General features: G+C 36.6%; 1 protein-coding gene across 5 annotated transcripts in view; it reads left to right on the forward strand.

The window, feature by feature from the left end:
* The window catches only part of NEO1 (neogenin 1), a 233578-nt gene that overhangs the window by 132301 nt on the left and 85581 nt on the right, over window positions 1-15696 (forward strand). For all 5 annotated transcript variants that reach the window (XM_055437130.2, XM_055437132.2, XM_055437133.2 and 2 more), the window contains 2 exons: window positions 743-897; window positions 2442-2562. In XM_055437130.2, coding sequence (XP_055293105.2) covers window positions 743-897; window positions 2442-2562 — 276 coding nt within the window. The remainder of the gene's footprint in view (window positions 1-742; window positions 898-2441; window positions 2563-15696) is intronic.

Below are 15696 nucleotides of genomic sequence, written 5' to 3' on the forward strand. Positions count from 1 at the left end.
TGGCATACTGCAGTCCATCGGGTCTCAAAGAGTTGGACACAACTGAGCAACTGGACTGAACTGAATGTGACATTTGTATTTCTTTGGAGGGTGGGTTACTCATCAATCTGACTGAAAAGGAAGATAATGTCAGTCTTATCAACTCTTTTTGAATTGTAATCATGGCTCTTCCAAAATGGTTTAAATCTTAGGGAAATAGACTTTCATATTCATTTTTAAAGACAGCTTCAGTTCAGTTCAGTCGCTCAGTCGTGTCCGACTCTTTGCGACCCCATGAATCGCAGCACGCCAGGCCTCCCTGTCCATTACGAACTCCCGGAGTTCACTCAAACTCATGTCCATCGAGTCGGTGATGCCATCCAGCCATCTCATTCTCTGTCGTCCCCTTCTCCTCCCGCTCCCAATCCCTCCCAGCATCAGAGTCTTTTCCAGTGAGTCAACTCGTCGCATGAGGTGGCCAAAGTATTGAAGTGTCAGTTTTAGCATCAGTCCTTCCAATGAACACCCAGGATTGATCTCCTCTAGAATGGACTGGTTGGATCTCCTTGCAGTCCAAGGGACTCTCAAGAGTCTTCTCCAGCACCACAGCTTAGAACTTTCCAATTTTTCAGTACAACTTAGTAAATATTTCTCAGTCTCAAATAATTAAAAACTTTATGAATTCTGCGAATTTTTAATTGCTTGAAATATAAATAGCTATTTTTACTTTTATTAATATCTTAATTTCCTTTCTATTTTAAAGCCCAGCCTGAATTTCTGCAACAGCCTACTAATATATATGCTCATGAGTCTATGGATATCGTGTTTGAATGTGAAGTTACTGGAAAGCCAACTCCAACTGTGAAGTGGGTCAAGAATGGGGATATGGTTATCCCAAGTGATTACTTTAAGATTGTAGTAAGTATCTTTCAAAGAAACTTAGCTCTGAAACCTTTAAGTCTCTTTAAATGTAGTCACCAAGAGATCTGTTATCCATAGTACATGAACTGGTGTATTACGATGAAGATAGAAAAATTCACTTAGAATATAATCTTTTCATTGGCTGATGAGAAGGCTAAACCAGAAATGTTCTGGTAGCTCACATACAGTCACACAGGAAGCCAGTGTTTGAACTCAGCCTGAAGTTCACATTCCCTGATCAACAGTCTAGTCCTGCAACTCAGACATACTAGCATTTTTAAATACACAGTGGTGCATATACAGCCTGCACCACTTTCTGGGTAATGATTATCCTGTGTGTGTATTCACATGTCCCAGTTGTCTTCATAGCTCTGTAGTCAAGGAGCAGAAATCTGCCCTTGTTATACTGATGTGCAGGCCCCTCAAAATAAATATACCCAGTGTTGGGCAGTTGTTGTGAAAATAGACATAAAGATTCTTTTAAAAAGTAAAGCAAAAGTAATTAGCCTTAATCTATTAAGAAGACTCAGCCATTTCTGCTTTTTACTTCATAGATATATAGTAAATGCTGGTAAAGAATCCACCTGCAATGCGGGAGACCTGAGTTCAATCCCCTGGAGAAGGGACCGGCTACCCACTCCAGTATTCTGGCCTAGAGAATTCCATGGACTGTATAGTCCTGGGATCACAAAAAGTCGGATACAACTAAGCGACTTTAACTTTCACTTTAGTAAATATTACCCACTGTTACTATTATCATTATCTAATATCATTTTAATAGAATTATCTAGGTTTTAAAAAAGTGATATATCTTAAGATGCATATATGACATTCATAGACATAATCAGAAGTAATTATAGTTGTTAAAGACTTAATGTCTAATTAAAAATTTCTCACATAAGTAATTCATTCTTCATAGGAATACAGTTTCTATTTTTAAAATGCATAATGTTATATGTTATAAAAAAGTAATTCACAAGTATTTATTCCTAATTAAAAAGCAGTATGTATGTTACAGTTAACTTAGCATTTTACTCTTTATCATTATTCTCATCCTATTATAAAAAATCTTAAACTTATGTTGTATTATATCAATAGCAATAATGATAGTTGACATTCATATGGTACTTGATAGTTTAAGAAAAACTTTTATATAGAGGGGTTCTAATCTGTTATAACGATAGATATTAGAAATAATTTTAAGAAAGTGTCTTGAATTCACAAATTCAGACTTTCACTATGGTGACATAGTATTGCATGCCAGATATTCCACCAAGCAAAGGTGTAAGTTTGCATACATTGCAGACGTGCCTTTCTATAAGGATTGAATTCTTAATTGTTGATGATAGTGCTTCCTTTTCTAGTCAGTTAAGTCAGTACATTGTCATTAAAACTGAGTCAACATTTTCGTAGGTAAATAATATTCAGTATATGAATCATATAATTGTACTTGTTTTTTTCTCTCCAGAAAGAGCCTATCCTTGAGATTTGAACTAATGTTCATCAGTTGAATTATAAAATTTTATTTTTTTCTTCCTCAGAAGGAACATAATCTTCAAGTTTTGGGTCTGGTGAAATCAGATGAAGGATTCTATCAATGCATTGCTGAAAATGATGTTGGAAATGCACAAGCTGGAGCCCAGCTGATAATCCTTGAACATGGTAAGAGGGGCTGAAATAGTAAGATGAGAGAGACTGACTGTGTGTGAGGAGCTCATACCGTATCACAGGACCTATCACTCCAGGATACCTAGTAATTAATAAACTGTTTATAATAATATATGGCAAAACTAAGAGAGAAAAAATAGCCGTCTAAATTATCTCTGTTTTAAGTGACTTGAGAAACACAGTTTTGGATAACGTTGCAAAGAAATTGGTATTAAGAAAAGAAAAACTGAACATTTATAGTCTTAAATAAATGGATACTCTTCATCTTACAAATATATTTCTAGTCTATTAAAAGTAGAAAAACTTTAATATTTATTTTGCAGTGAATTTTTCTTTAATTTTTCCAAAGTAAAAATGAACTTGCCTTTTCTGATTTTCACACACCCAAAAAATACTTATTAAAAATTCAGACAAAACTGAGAAGTAAAAAGGGGAGAAAAAACTCATTTTGTATCAGTCATGGTCAGTTGTAGGGAAACAGCAGAGTAATTTCACTTAAAACCAAATTTTAAAATTGAATATTGTTTAGTAAAAATCTATTAACTGTAACAGGGGATTGAAGTACCAAGGAATTGGCTTGTAAGAATTAAAAAGAATTCTAATGAATATAAAAGAATGGCAGACATAAGGAGCAGCCACAACCCATAGGTCTGAGAATGTTCAGGAAGAGGCCTCTCACCGGACTGATCCAGACCATGTTGGAGAGGATGTGACCAACATTTAATGGGTGATGGAGAAGTCGCCATGCTGCCATCCCACAGAAGCTTGCTAAAAACCTGCTGCCTAGTGTGCTGAGGAAAAGTTGTTCACAAGGAGATGTGAAGGCATTCTGCTTAAAAAAAAAAAAAACACCAGCAGAGTTGGGGTATTGAAGGAAACTACTCACCAGCACTCGGTACTAATAAGGTTTTAACACATGTCAGCTGACAAAAGGAGAAATACGTAAAGGGCTCAGATTCATTTTTGCAGAGCAGGCAATAAAGTATGAATGTGGAGCTTAAATAGTAAATTGATTACAGGCACATGCTTTAATCCCTGCCGTCTAGGAGTACTGGGTATAAGCATGCATAGATGTGTATATGGTTTTATAACCTGTTTCTTGCAACAGCATGCTGTGGACATGCTTCCATATCAATGAATATAGATCTGCATAAACATTTTTCATTGTTGAATAGTATATATGTACTTTGTTTTATATAAACAAGTCCCTATTGGTTAATATTTAAATTGTTTCCTATTTTTTACTATGATGAATGAGGCTATGCTGAACTTCCGTATATGTTTATTTTCTCATATTAAATTATTAGAAGTTGAATTGTTGTATGACACTTTTATGTGAAATTGATAAGGATAACTGTTGGGTATACTATTTTTAGCAGGAAAAGTATTTTTCATTTTGTGCATTTCTCAAGAATGCATAAGGAAGAGGTGCTTTAGACATCTGATTTGATATCTGAGTCAGACTTAAGTTCAGGTTCCATTATGGTCAGGGAAGCTCATTGGCAAAGATGGCATCTACTCTGGCTTTTCACTCAAATAGCACGTAGGATTTTTATATAGAGTTTTGAGACGGGGACGACAGAGGATGAGATGGTTGGATGGCATCACCAACTCAATAGACACGAGTTTGAGCAAGCTCCGGGAGTTCGTGATGAACAGGGAAGCCTGGTGTGCTGCAGCCCATGGAGTCACAAAGAGTCAGACATGACTGAGCAGCTGAACTGAACTGACCTGTGTTTTATCCTTTTTGAAACAAGCTTTCAAAAACAGACGATTTGTGAACTACTGAAAATTTTTAGTGACCTTGTCGGGTATGCATTAAGGATGCATGGATTCCAAGAAGGAGAGTAAATGTCTTATTATTATTTTTGCTATTTTAATTTGCAAGACAAATATTTCTGTGGAAAACTAAAAGAGATTATAACAATTTATAAAATCTTATCTCTGCCTTTCTGAAGTTTTTGATATTGTAAGGGATGTGAGAGATGTGCATGACTTGAATACCCAGTCCATAATAAGTGTTATTTTTCTAATTCAAATAAGGCAGCATAAAGTTTAGGAGAGAGTAATTCTGTGTGAACAGGGAAGTTTTTCATGCAACATGTTCCCTTTGTAATAGACTTCAAATGATAGGACCAGATATTAAAAAGAGGACCTGGCTCAGTATAGAAACAGAATAGTTAGAGTATCTGTTCCTTTGGAAAGGTGGCCTGTTGAGGCAGAACAGGATCAGATTAATCATGGCCTTAGTTATAAACAATCAAAGCAATTCTGTAGTAAGAGAGTCTAATGACAAAGTCCGAAGAAATATTGTTATAAGACCATGAGGAAACAATAAGTACTTGTACTAGAGAAATAGAAAGAATCCTGATAAAGAGATGGTAGTATCTAATTCAGACTTTATCAACTGATTGGATATAAAACATTATTATAGAGGAATCAAATATACTTCTAAGGTTTTATTTGGGTGACTGAAAAAATGATGATGCCTTTACAAAACTAGAAGAAGAAATTTAATTGAAGTAGAAGGAAACGTCTACTCAAGCTGTAAAGAATGTACTTAGAGCTTACCACCCTCACCTATGATCAAAAGCTGGATCATCTACAAAACCATAATTTGTGAGCCCATCAGAGAGCTGAGCTTGCAAAACAACCAAGTAACCTAAATTGCGAATTAGACAACCCTCCTCTCCCAAAGAATGGGTCATGAATTGTTTCACCTTTGGTAGAACACGAGACTAGTTTGAAATCACTGGGGGCCTCAGATAAAAGGGGAGTTCACACTTGCTTGCAAATATATTTCCCCGGGGCTTCAGAGGATGTTTAGTTAAGACTGGGGACAAGGTAGAGACTCGAAAAAAGTCGTTTTGGTGGAGTAAAGGTGAAGGAGGTGATCTGTGGATGCTGGGAGACAGGTACAAAGCCCCTCCCATTTACTCAGACTCCCTTAAGCCTCCAACAAGTAGGGGCGGGGCAGAAAAACTTATTTCATAAATTACTGGAAGGACCTTAGAAGCAAAGCTACTCTGCTTCTTGGGGGAGGACCCTCTGGTCCCTGGGACACAAGCAAAGACCCACTGCTGCTGGGGAAGGGTAGAAGAGAAAACCCTTTACCTCTAAAAGAAGTGTATAAAACTGCTTTGTGCCCTACACCTTTGATCCTACACCAATAGCTAGGAGAGGTCTTTACTACTGAAGGAAGAATAGGGAACTGCCACTAAAGACCAACACAAATACAAAGCAGATTCTGGCTGCCATAGAAAGAAGAGGCACCAGGCCTATCTATACTGAGGCTGTATTGTGTGTTCAGTTACTGAGTAGTCTCTGACTCCCTGCAACCCCATGGACTCTCTGTAGCCCACCAGGCTCCTCTGTCCATGGGATTCTTGAGGCAGGAATACTGGAGTGAGTTGCCATGCCCGCCTCCAGGGGATCTTCCCAACCCAGGGATTGAACCCACGTCTTCTGCTTGGCAGGTGGATTCTTTACCATTTTGCCACCTGGGAAGCACCCATATTATACTTGATCTTAGCCAAAATTATATTAGGACAACTGAAAGTCCCACCTTCCCCAACCATGACCTTATCACCAAGTAACAAATATATTTAATGGTCAGGAGCTCATTGTTATTTCTGCCTTAAACCACCACTATTTTCTGTGGACTTACACCTCAATGTCTTATTTTATCAAAGATAGGATTTATCCCCTTACTGGTTTTTCCTTCTTACCAATTCCAGTTACTTAAGTTATTTCTAGTAGAACCTGCATCTATCCTGCTGATTTTTAAAACGCTTCTCTCTAATCTCAAGCTTATGTATATCATTTTAAAAATATGATAGTCTAAAAGAATCTGGGGAAGGAAACATATAGAAGAAAATAACACTTCACAATTCTTGAACGTATAAAAAAGTGAAATATAAAATCAATGTAGGTTGAAAGGATCATACATTATATGGAATAAATAATTTGTTAGTGATTTGGAAAGAATTAAACTATACATTTACCTTATATCAATGAAAGAGTTAAAATTTAAATCCATAAAAATGTTGAAAGATGATAGAAAAGTCTCACCATTTACAGTACACCAGGATTTGTTAATTCATTCACCAGTTAATAAGCATTTAGATTTTTTTCCAATCTATCATAATTTAACTTATAAAAGAAATGAAAGAATACAGATGAACAATTTGGTGTTTCAAAATATAAAAATTTAAATGTTTTATATGTAAAGTTGCCAACCAAGGTCTGTCTAGTCAAGGCTATGGTTTTTCCAGTGGTCATGTATGGATGTGAGAGTTGGACTGTGAAGAGGGCTGATCGCTGAAGAATTGATGCTTTTGAGCTGTGGTGTTGGAGAAGACTCTTGAGAGTCCCTTGGACTGCACGGATATCCAACCAGTCCATTCTAAAGGAGATCAGTCTTGGGTGTTCATTGGAAGGACTGATGCTGAGGCTGAAACTCCAATACTTTGGCCACCTCATGCGAAGAGTTGACTCACTGGAAAAGACTGTGATGCTGGGAGGGATTGGGGGCAGGAGGAGGAGGGGACAACAGAGAATGAGATGGCTGGATGGCATCACCGACTCGATGGACGTGAGTTTGTGTGAACTCTGGGAGTTGGTGATGGACAGGGAGGCCTGGTGTGCTGTGATTCATGGGGTCGCAAAGAGTCGGACACGACTGAGCGACTGAACTGAACTGATGAGAAATACTTTAACTAACTAAAGAGGACAAGCTAGGGAAGAATATAAGAATTACAGAAATTTGGCTGGGTGGTATCACCGACTCAATGGACATGAGTTTGGGTAAACTCCAGGAGTTGGTGATGGACAGGGAGGCCTGGCATGCTGCGGTTCATGGGGTTGCAAAGAGTCGGATACTGAGTGACTGAACTGACTGAACTGAGTGTTGTGAATGTAACAGGAGTGCACACAAATGGATATGATAAACTGGCTAGCATAAGCATATAATTCACAATACGGCAAAGATAAAGATAGTTTCTAAATATGACAAATGTGTTACGTCACTTAAAGATATAAAATCACTTTTGGTGATATGCCATTTTTACCTAATATTTTAATGAACATTCATTCACTATAATGTTCATTTATTATGACTGGTTAGGGTGATTATGCGGAGAAGGCAATGGCAAGCCACTCCAGTACTATTGCCTAGAAAATCCCATGGATGGAGGAGCCTGGTAGGCTGCAGTCCGTGGGGTCGCTAAGGGTTGGACACGACTGAGCAACTTCACTTTCACTTTCACACAGTGTTCTTGCCTGGAGAATCCCAGGGACGGGGGAGCCTGGTGGGCTTCCGTCTATGGGGTCGCACAGAGTCGGACACGACTGAAGTGACTTAGCAGCAGCAGCAGCAGGGTGATTATGTTTATGTCTTTCACCCTCAGTGAAAATGTAAATTGTTACATCATTTACTAAATCCATTTGGACAATTATCTTAAAAATTACTGACTCAACCCATTAATTGTTGTTTTAGGATTTTTCCCTAAGGAAAGAATCAGAGATTAGGACAAAAACTATTAATATCAGCACTGGTAATTAAAAGAGAAAAAGGTAGGGATACAGAGAGAAGAGTTAGGAAATGACTTGCATATCCCAAAATGGAGGAAATAGTTAAAATAAGTATAGTACAAACTTATGATGGAAAAGTTATTTGGCCATTAAAAACCATGTCTTTGAACAGTCTTTACTGATACCAGGAGAATCTTGGTCAAGTAGTAAAGTACAAAATAATATATATCAAATAATCCAAATTTAGTTGGAAAGATTAATATGTTACACATTTAGACATTCCTCACCAAAATGTTAACAGTGGTTATCTTCTGGTAGTGACATTTTCTGTTTTCTAAAATAGCTGTATATTACTTTTATAATTAGTAAGTTTTTTTGTTTCTTTTTTGACTTAATAGCAAAACCATCTTTCAGTCAGTGCTGCAGTTTAGAAAAGATACCAAATACATAATTTTGAGAAGTTTACCAAAAACATCATGGATAGCAGTTAAGAGTTGCAAATAACGCCTTTCACAAGAGAGTTGGCTGTGTGGCAGGAAGTAAACAGAGCAAATTCTGATAAACCTCATTGATATCCTTTGATTTAGTGGAACAAGGACCAGAGACTCAAGTAGCCTGCGGGAGAAGGGTAGAGTCTAACCCACTTGAACTTTTCCCTTTGTGTTCATAGCATTGTGAATCTCCATGAGCATATATAGCATTTCCCAAATCTATTTGGCCATGGATTTTTTTTTTTTAAGTAGACCCATTAATATCTTAAAAGGTGCAATTTGGGAATCATTGATGTAGAGGTATTCAAAGGAAGATGGACAAGATTAAAGTTGGCAAATAGTGGCCCACAGGCCATATCCAGCCAACCTCCTGGGTTTGTGTATAAAGTTTTATTGGACACAGCCACAGACATATGTTCACAGATTGTCCAGTCTCTAAAAAAATTTTGACTCTGATGGCATAAGTGAGTAGTTTAGACTGAGACCATATGTCCCACAAAGCCTAAAACATTAACTCTCTGGCCCTTTATAAAAAAAAAAATTGCCAGGCAGTCTACTCTGATACATATCTTTTAGCCCTGATAGTTTGTGAAAGTCAGTGAAAGTCTGGGTCACTTAAAACTTTTTAAATTTAAAGAAGTTTGGGTAGGTGGGGAAAAGCAGAAGAGGGTCAGGAGGTTGAGGATAAAAGGACAAGAGAAAAAAGTCAGACTTGGTATGTGGATAACTGGAAGATGCACAATGGTGAGTAACTCCAAGGAGGACCTATGGTGGAGATCTGTGAGCTACAGAGAGTCTGCTGCCACACCTTCATTGCTACCTCTGAGACACTTCTACAAAAAGTGGAAAGAGACTTGTTGTGATGGTGCTTCCCATACCTCGTTTAAAAGTAACGTGGAAGTATTTGAGTATCTTTGACACAAAGTCTTATTTTTGTAAAAGGAATTTTCCGATTCTCCTTGGAAGTGTGTAGCTGTAAATCCTGACCATCAAGCTGTTGGCTAGTGCTTGGATGCAGGAAGGTACTTTCAAGCGCCCACAGTTGGGCTGTGATATAATTGGATAGCACGATTTTTAAGTAAATTATCACCTATGAACGTTAAATGAAATTTCATAATTATAGTTAAAATATATGAAACATCTGGCAACAACACTAGGAAACGGTTTCTGATCAAATTGGGAAGTTTTATTTGAGAATGAGTATGTCTCAAACATACTTGCTTTCCACCCCTCCTGCTTTATTGAGACAAAGTTGACATATAAAACATTGTGTAAGTTTAAGGTGAACACTGAATGTACAATGTGATGATTTGATGCATATATATATGTATAGCAAAGTGTTTACCACAGTAAGGTTAGTTAATACATCCTTTTGTTGTTTTGGTGCAAACATTAAAGTTCAATATTCATAGCAACTTTCAAGTATCCACTACAGAATTGTTAACTATAGCCAACATGCTGTACATTACATCCCTAGAACTTGCAACTCTTAAACTAGAAGTTTATACTCTTGGACATCGCCCCATTTCCCCATCTCCCAACATCTCCCCATTTCTTCCATTCCTCAAGCCCTGGCAACCACCATACTATTCTCTTGTTTCTCTTAGTTTCATGTCAAACATACTTCCTTAATATTAAACGTTTAAAATGTAATTTTTAATGTTTACACATTCATTTTTGGAACAGTAATTCTTGATTTTAGAATATTGTGGCTTTAAAACTATTTAACATGGCAGTGTTATTTGCTGCTAGTTGAAATTATTGCATTTTATGCTAATATACTTTAAGTTTTATAATCATGTTTGAATTATTTTTTTAAGTATTAGCATATAAATTATTGCAAGTATGAGTAGTAAAAAGTAAGGTAAAATGTGTTTTCGTCTGTTAACTTTTTATTACCCTTTCTTCCTGTCAGTTGGAATTTAAAAATAGATTCCAAAGCTATCATGTAAGGCTAAAATGTAAAAACACAAATGTAGTTTTTCTCTGTACATTCATTCATGTCAAGTCTGATAATTGGCAGTTTTTTAGTTTCAGTAAGGGAAGGTGGGTTGATGAAAAGGGAGTAATGTGAACTTGTTTTTAGTAAAGGAAGTTCATACTTTACCGACTCATTAAATGACTTCTAGGATATTATGGCCATGGGAGATAAGGATACATACTGAATTTTACTTTTTTTTTTAACAGAAGCATTTGTAAAAAATTCCATTTTGTATCTGAGGTGAATATTGAATAGTAGAAGTTCTGGAATAAGTGACTAATGACCTGGCATGATTAAAAGTTGGCTAGATAGCAGGAAATTGTTGGTCATTAGTGGAATATTTTAAATCTGATACACTAGAATGTATAATAGTTGGTGTTGATTTTAATGAAAAGATAAATTCCAGTTAGTTTTTTGCTTTTTTGTACTAGTAATTATGGACTTTCCTAGTGGCTCAGTGGTTAAGATTCTGCCTGCCAGTGCAGGAGACATGGGTTTGATCCATGGGTCAGGAAAATCCCCTGGAGAAGGAAATGGCAACCCACTCCAGTATTAGTGGCCTGGAAAATCCCATGGACAGAGGAGCCTGGAGGGCTACTGTCCATGGGATCACAGAAGAGTTGGGACACAACTTAAGTGACTAAACAGCAGCAACAACTAGTAATTATAACTTTAAGAAAACTCTAAACTCAAGATAGCTGTGTTGAAATTTGACTTCTTAACATAAACTGCATGTCTAGAAGCTTTCTAATATTGAAAATGCATCTAATGTCAATCCCTGGCATTAACTTGCTGAGTGATTGGATCAGGTACTGAAATTCTGTGATTTTTAAATTTTATATATAATTAAGGAATTAAATGATCTGAGGTCCTGCATCACTCAAATAATCTGTTAAATGCAGTTTTAGAAATAGATGCATTAAATATAAGGTGCTTTTCAAGACACCCTTTCTATTTAGGTATTAAAATAAATAGACATTATTTGCAGAAATATTAAGACATTCCCGGTTAATAATTTTATGTTACCTGCTACAGTGTGTATAATGAAACAAGCCTGGTGCTCAAACTCTGAAGTATTGACTTTATGTCTCAGCCCTACTAAGATGAGGTAATCTCTATGAGTATCAGTTTTATTATCTTTATAGATAAGAAATAATAATAATCAATAATATGAACAATAATCAATAATATAAACAATAATCTTTGCACAGTACACCTCTGAAGGGCAAATGGAACAATATATGTAAAGTATTTTGTAAATTGTAATACTCTAAGGTGGTAGTAATTTGAAAGAGTATGCAAAGGCAAAACTACTGAATGGGAATTCAGTTGTTATTAAAGCAAATCAAAGTACATATAAAAGGCTAATTTCATGAAGCAAATTTTGAGGATTTTTTTTAAGAGACAACAAAAATCCATTTAATATTCAGTTATATCATTAAAATTTGTAAAATAGGAGAAAAGATCTGTGTGACCAGATTGAAAGGTATTTGAAATAAAACTAAGCTTGGCATGAAAGTAGATGAACATAATACATGTTCATGGTCAAAACTTAGAATGCATAATTGACTGAAAAAAAGTAAATGGACTTTTCTTTTAATCCTTCCCCAGTCTCACTTTCTAGAGATAGCCCTTGTTAACAGACATTGTGTATGTGTTTATTCATTCAGTAAATGTTTGTTGAACAGAATTCTCTATGTGATAAAATTCTATATGCGCACTACATGGTGGGGATTAAATAATCAACAGGCAGATATGGTTCTTTGCCCTCAGTGCTTCTGTTGTATTAATGGAGACAGACCTAAGCAAATAAATTAACAAAATTAATTCAGCCTTGTGTGTACTTAAGGAAAATAAAAAGAATGCTCTGATTAAGAGTAATTGAGGGTATATTGAGAGTTACTTTAAATAGGATAGATAGACAGGCCTTTCTGATGGGCTGTGTAAGTTGAGACCTGATCTTTACAGTAATCTTCTCTCTCTCTCTCTGTGTGTGTGTGTGTGTGTGTGTATAGATACACACACATTCATGTAAAAGCTTTAATATCTTTTTATTTGCAGATATGAAATCATTTTTTGTGATTTTACCAAATAGTACTTTTTGTGCATGTCAGTACTTAAAGGTTTACCTTTTTTGTTTTAACTTCTCTATTCTCATCAGACTTGAGTATGAGGAGGCTAGTGTTTTGCATTCTTGATGACAATATAAATTTTTTTGAAATGCAATTTAATAATAAGTTAGATAATAAGTTAGAATTCACATTGGATTCACATTGGATGTTGGAGAAGGAAATGGCAACCCACTCCAGTGTTCTTGCCTGGAGAATTCCAGGGATGGGGGAGCCTGTTGGGCTGCCATCTATGGGGTTGCATAGTCGGACACAACTGAAGCGACTTAGCAGCAGCAGCAGAATTCACATACCCTTTCATCATATAATCCTCTTTATAATTTGTCTTGGGAAATAGTTACTAAATATTTAAAGGTATTTGTGTTCAGTTCAGTTCAGTCGCTCAGTCACGTCCGACTCTTTGTGACCCCATGAATCACAGCACACCAGGCATCCCTGTCCATCACCAACTCCTGGAGTTCACTCAAACTCATGTCCATCCAGTCGGTGATGCCATCCAGCCATCTCATTCTCTGTCGTCCCCTTCTTCTCCTGCCCCCAATCCCTCCCAGCATCAGAGTCTTTTCCAGTGAGTCAACTCGTCGCATGAGGTGGCCAAAGTATTGGAGTGTCAGTTTTAGCATCAGTCCTTCCAATGAACACCCAGGACTGATCTCCTTTAGAATGGACTGGTTGGATCTCCTTGCAGTCCAAGGGACTCTCAAGAGTCTTCTCCAACACCACAGCTCAAAAGCATCAATTCTTCAGCGATCAGCTTTCTTCACAGTCCAACTGTCACATCTATACATGACCACTGGAAAAACCGTAGCCTTGACTAGATGGACCTTGGTTGGCAAAGTAATGTCTCTGCTTTTCAATATGCTATCTAGGTTGGTCATAACCTTTCTTCCAAGGAGTAAGCGTCTTTTAATTTCATGGCTGCAATTAGCATCCGCAGTGATTTTGGAGCCCAAAAAATAAAGTCTGACACTGTTTCCACTGTTTCCCCATCTATTTCCCATGAAATGATGGGACCAGATGCCATGATCTTAGTTTTCTGAATGTTGACTAGCATAAATCTAGAAACAATCCAATCATGCAGCCAATAAGGAGGCTGATTATTAATACATGAATATAATGTAATACCAGATATCTGTTAATAATGTAGATCTATATAAGGTTAATAAGGTAGATATGGGGAAATACTCAAGTTATATTACCAATAAAACAAGTCGCAGAAAAGATTTATGGAAATGGTAGGAGAGAATCTTTGGATTGATGTATGCTTGTATGTGTGGTGGTAGTGGTTTAGTTGCTAAGTCATGTGTGACTCTTACAACCCTGTGGACAGTAGCCTTCCAGGCTCCTCTGTCCATGGGATTTCCCAGGCAAGAATAGCGCAGTGGGTTGCCATTTCCTTCGCCAGGTGATCTTCCCTACCCAGAAATTGAACCCACATCTCCTGTATGCAGCAGGATTCTTTACCACTGAGCCACCAGCGAAGCCCCAATAGATAGGTAATGGTGGTGGTGTAAGAAAGTTTTAAAAATCTACACAAGAATCTGTTAACTGTGATTATATATGAGGATGTAGGACTGGAAAAATCTAAAGATGAGGTGAGAACAAACAATGTACTATTGTAAGTTTTTGAAAAGCCAAGTAAATACTATTAGAAATTAAGCTTGGAATATTGCAGTCAGGTCTATACATAGTGATTTTGACTCTTTTTAAGTCAAAAAAAGTGCTTAGTGTTCACGGTAGTTTAAAACTTTCTGAGCTTTTATTTCTTGAAAGAAAATTCTGTGTGAGAAAAATATAGGTTTTTAACAGTTATTTGGCAACTGCCTCCAAATAGCTTATTTTCTTATCTCCGAATATAATATCTTCTATTACAGCATTTTTCCCTTGGAAGGTGAGTCATGTCATATAAATACTAAGACAGTCAGTGTAATTCATTAAAATATTGAAAGCAATTTCTTTTGGTAAGCCAGGCATTTTATTGAATACACATACTGTGTAAATCGAAATTCACAGTTACTAACCCTACTGTGTAGGCCATCAGAAAAAGAATGTACACTCATGGAGAGTTGAGCTGGGATGGACCTAGGAGACCTGAATATCTAGTCTAGCTGAGCTGGAGTCTCAGTTAAGTGACTCACCTTGTATCACAGAGCTAGCTGGCATCAAGGTTAGGACTGATAACTAGGTTTTCAGTTTCAAAATTCACTTTCACTCACTTTTAAGAAAACTTGATGTTTTAAGACACGGATCATTTACATTCTTTTAATTTCAAGTTTGTCTTTTAAATCCGCAGTCTACTGTGGTTACACTTACTTACAAGGTTGGTCAGGTTTATCATTTTGCAAGGATGACCATGAATCTAGTTTGCCAGAGACATTCTAGTTTATGTTTGTTGTCCCAGCGTAATTATCAAAAGTGCCTTTTGCTCACTCTCAAAGTTATCTGAGTATGGACGGTATATTCTGTAGTCACCCCAGTATTTCTAGTGTGTTGAATCTGAAAGGTTCTAAACAGTTACTAGGGTAGAGGTTTTTGATTATGAATGTAAAGAATTGCATTGCTAAATATCAAAGTGCTACTGTAATTCTGAATGGGAATAAGTGCTGTCGGCTGGATTTGACAAACAAAGAAGGCTTCTTGGAGAATATGGTATTTAAACTTAGCCTCAAAGGATGAATGGAATTTTAAATTGGTCACGTTACACAAAGGGGAAGAAAGGATGATATTTCAGGTGTATAAGTAACAAGGCTCAAGCTGTATTTGAACAGTAGAAAGCAGCATAGTGTAGCATTCTCAGAAATAGAAGGTTGTACATTGTAGAAGATGTGTATAAACCAGATTATTTAATACCATTTTTTGAGTAGCTGTTATACCCCAGCAGTTTTCAAAAGTACATGACGAAACAGTAGCACTTTAGGAGGATTCATGTATTAGAAGTATGTTGAATGAGTTTAGAGAAGAAAATAATGGTATCTGTGATACTGATTAGGAGTAT

The sequence above is a fragment of the Moschus berezovskii genome, chromosome 9 (assembly GCF_049115385.1).
Source record: "Moschus berezovskii isolate FMDL1 chromosome 9, NW_MosBer_1.0, whole genome shotgun sequence".
In the NCBI taxonomy this organism is placed as follows: Eukaryota; Metazoa; Chordata; class Mammalia; order Artiodactyla; family Moschidae; genus Moschus; species Moschus berezovskii.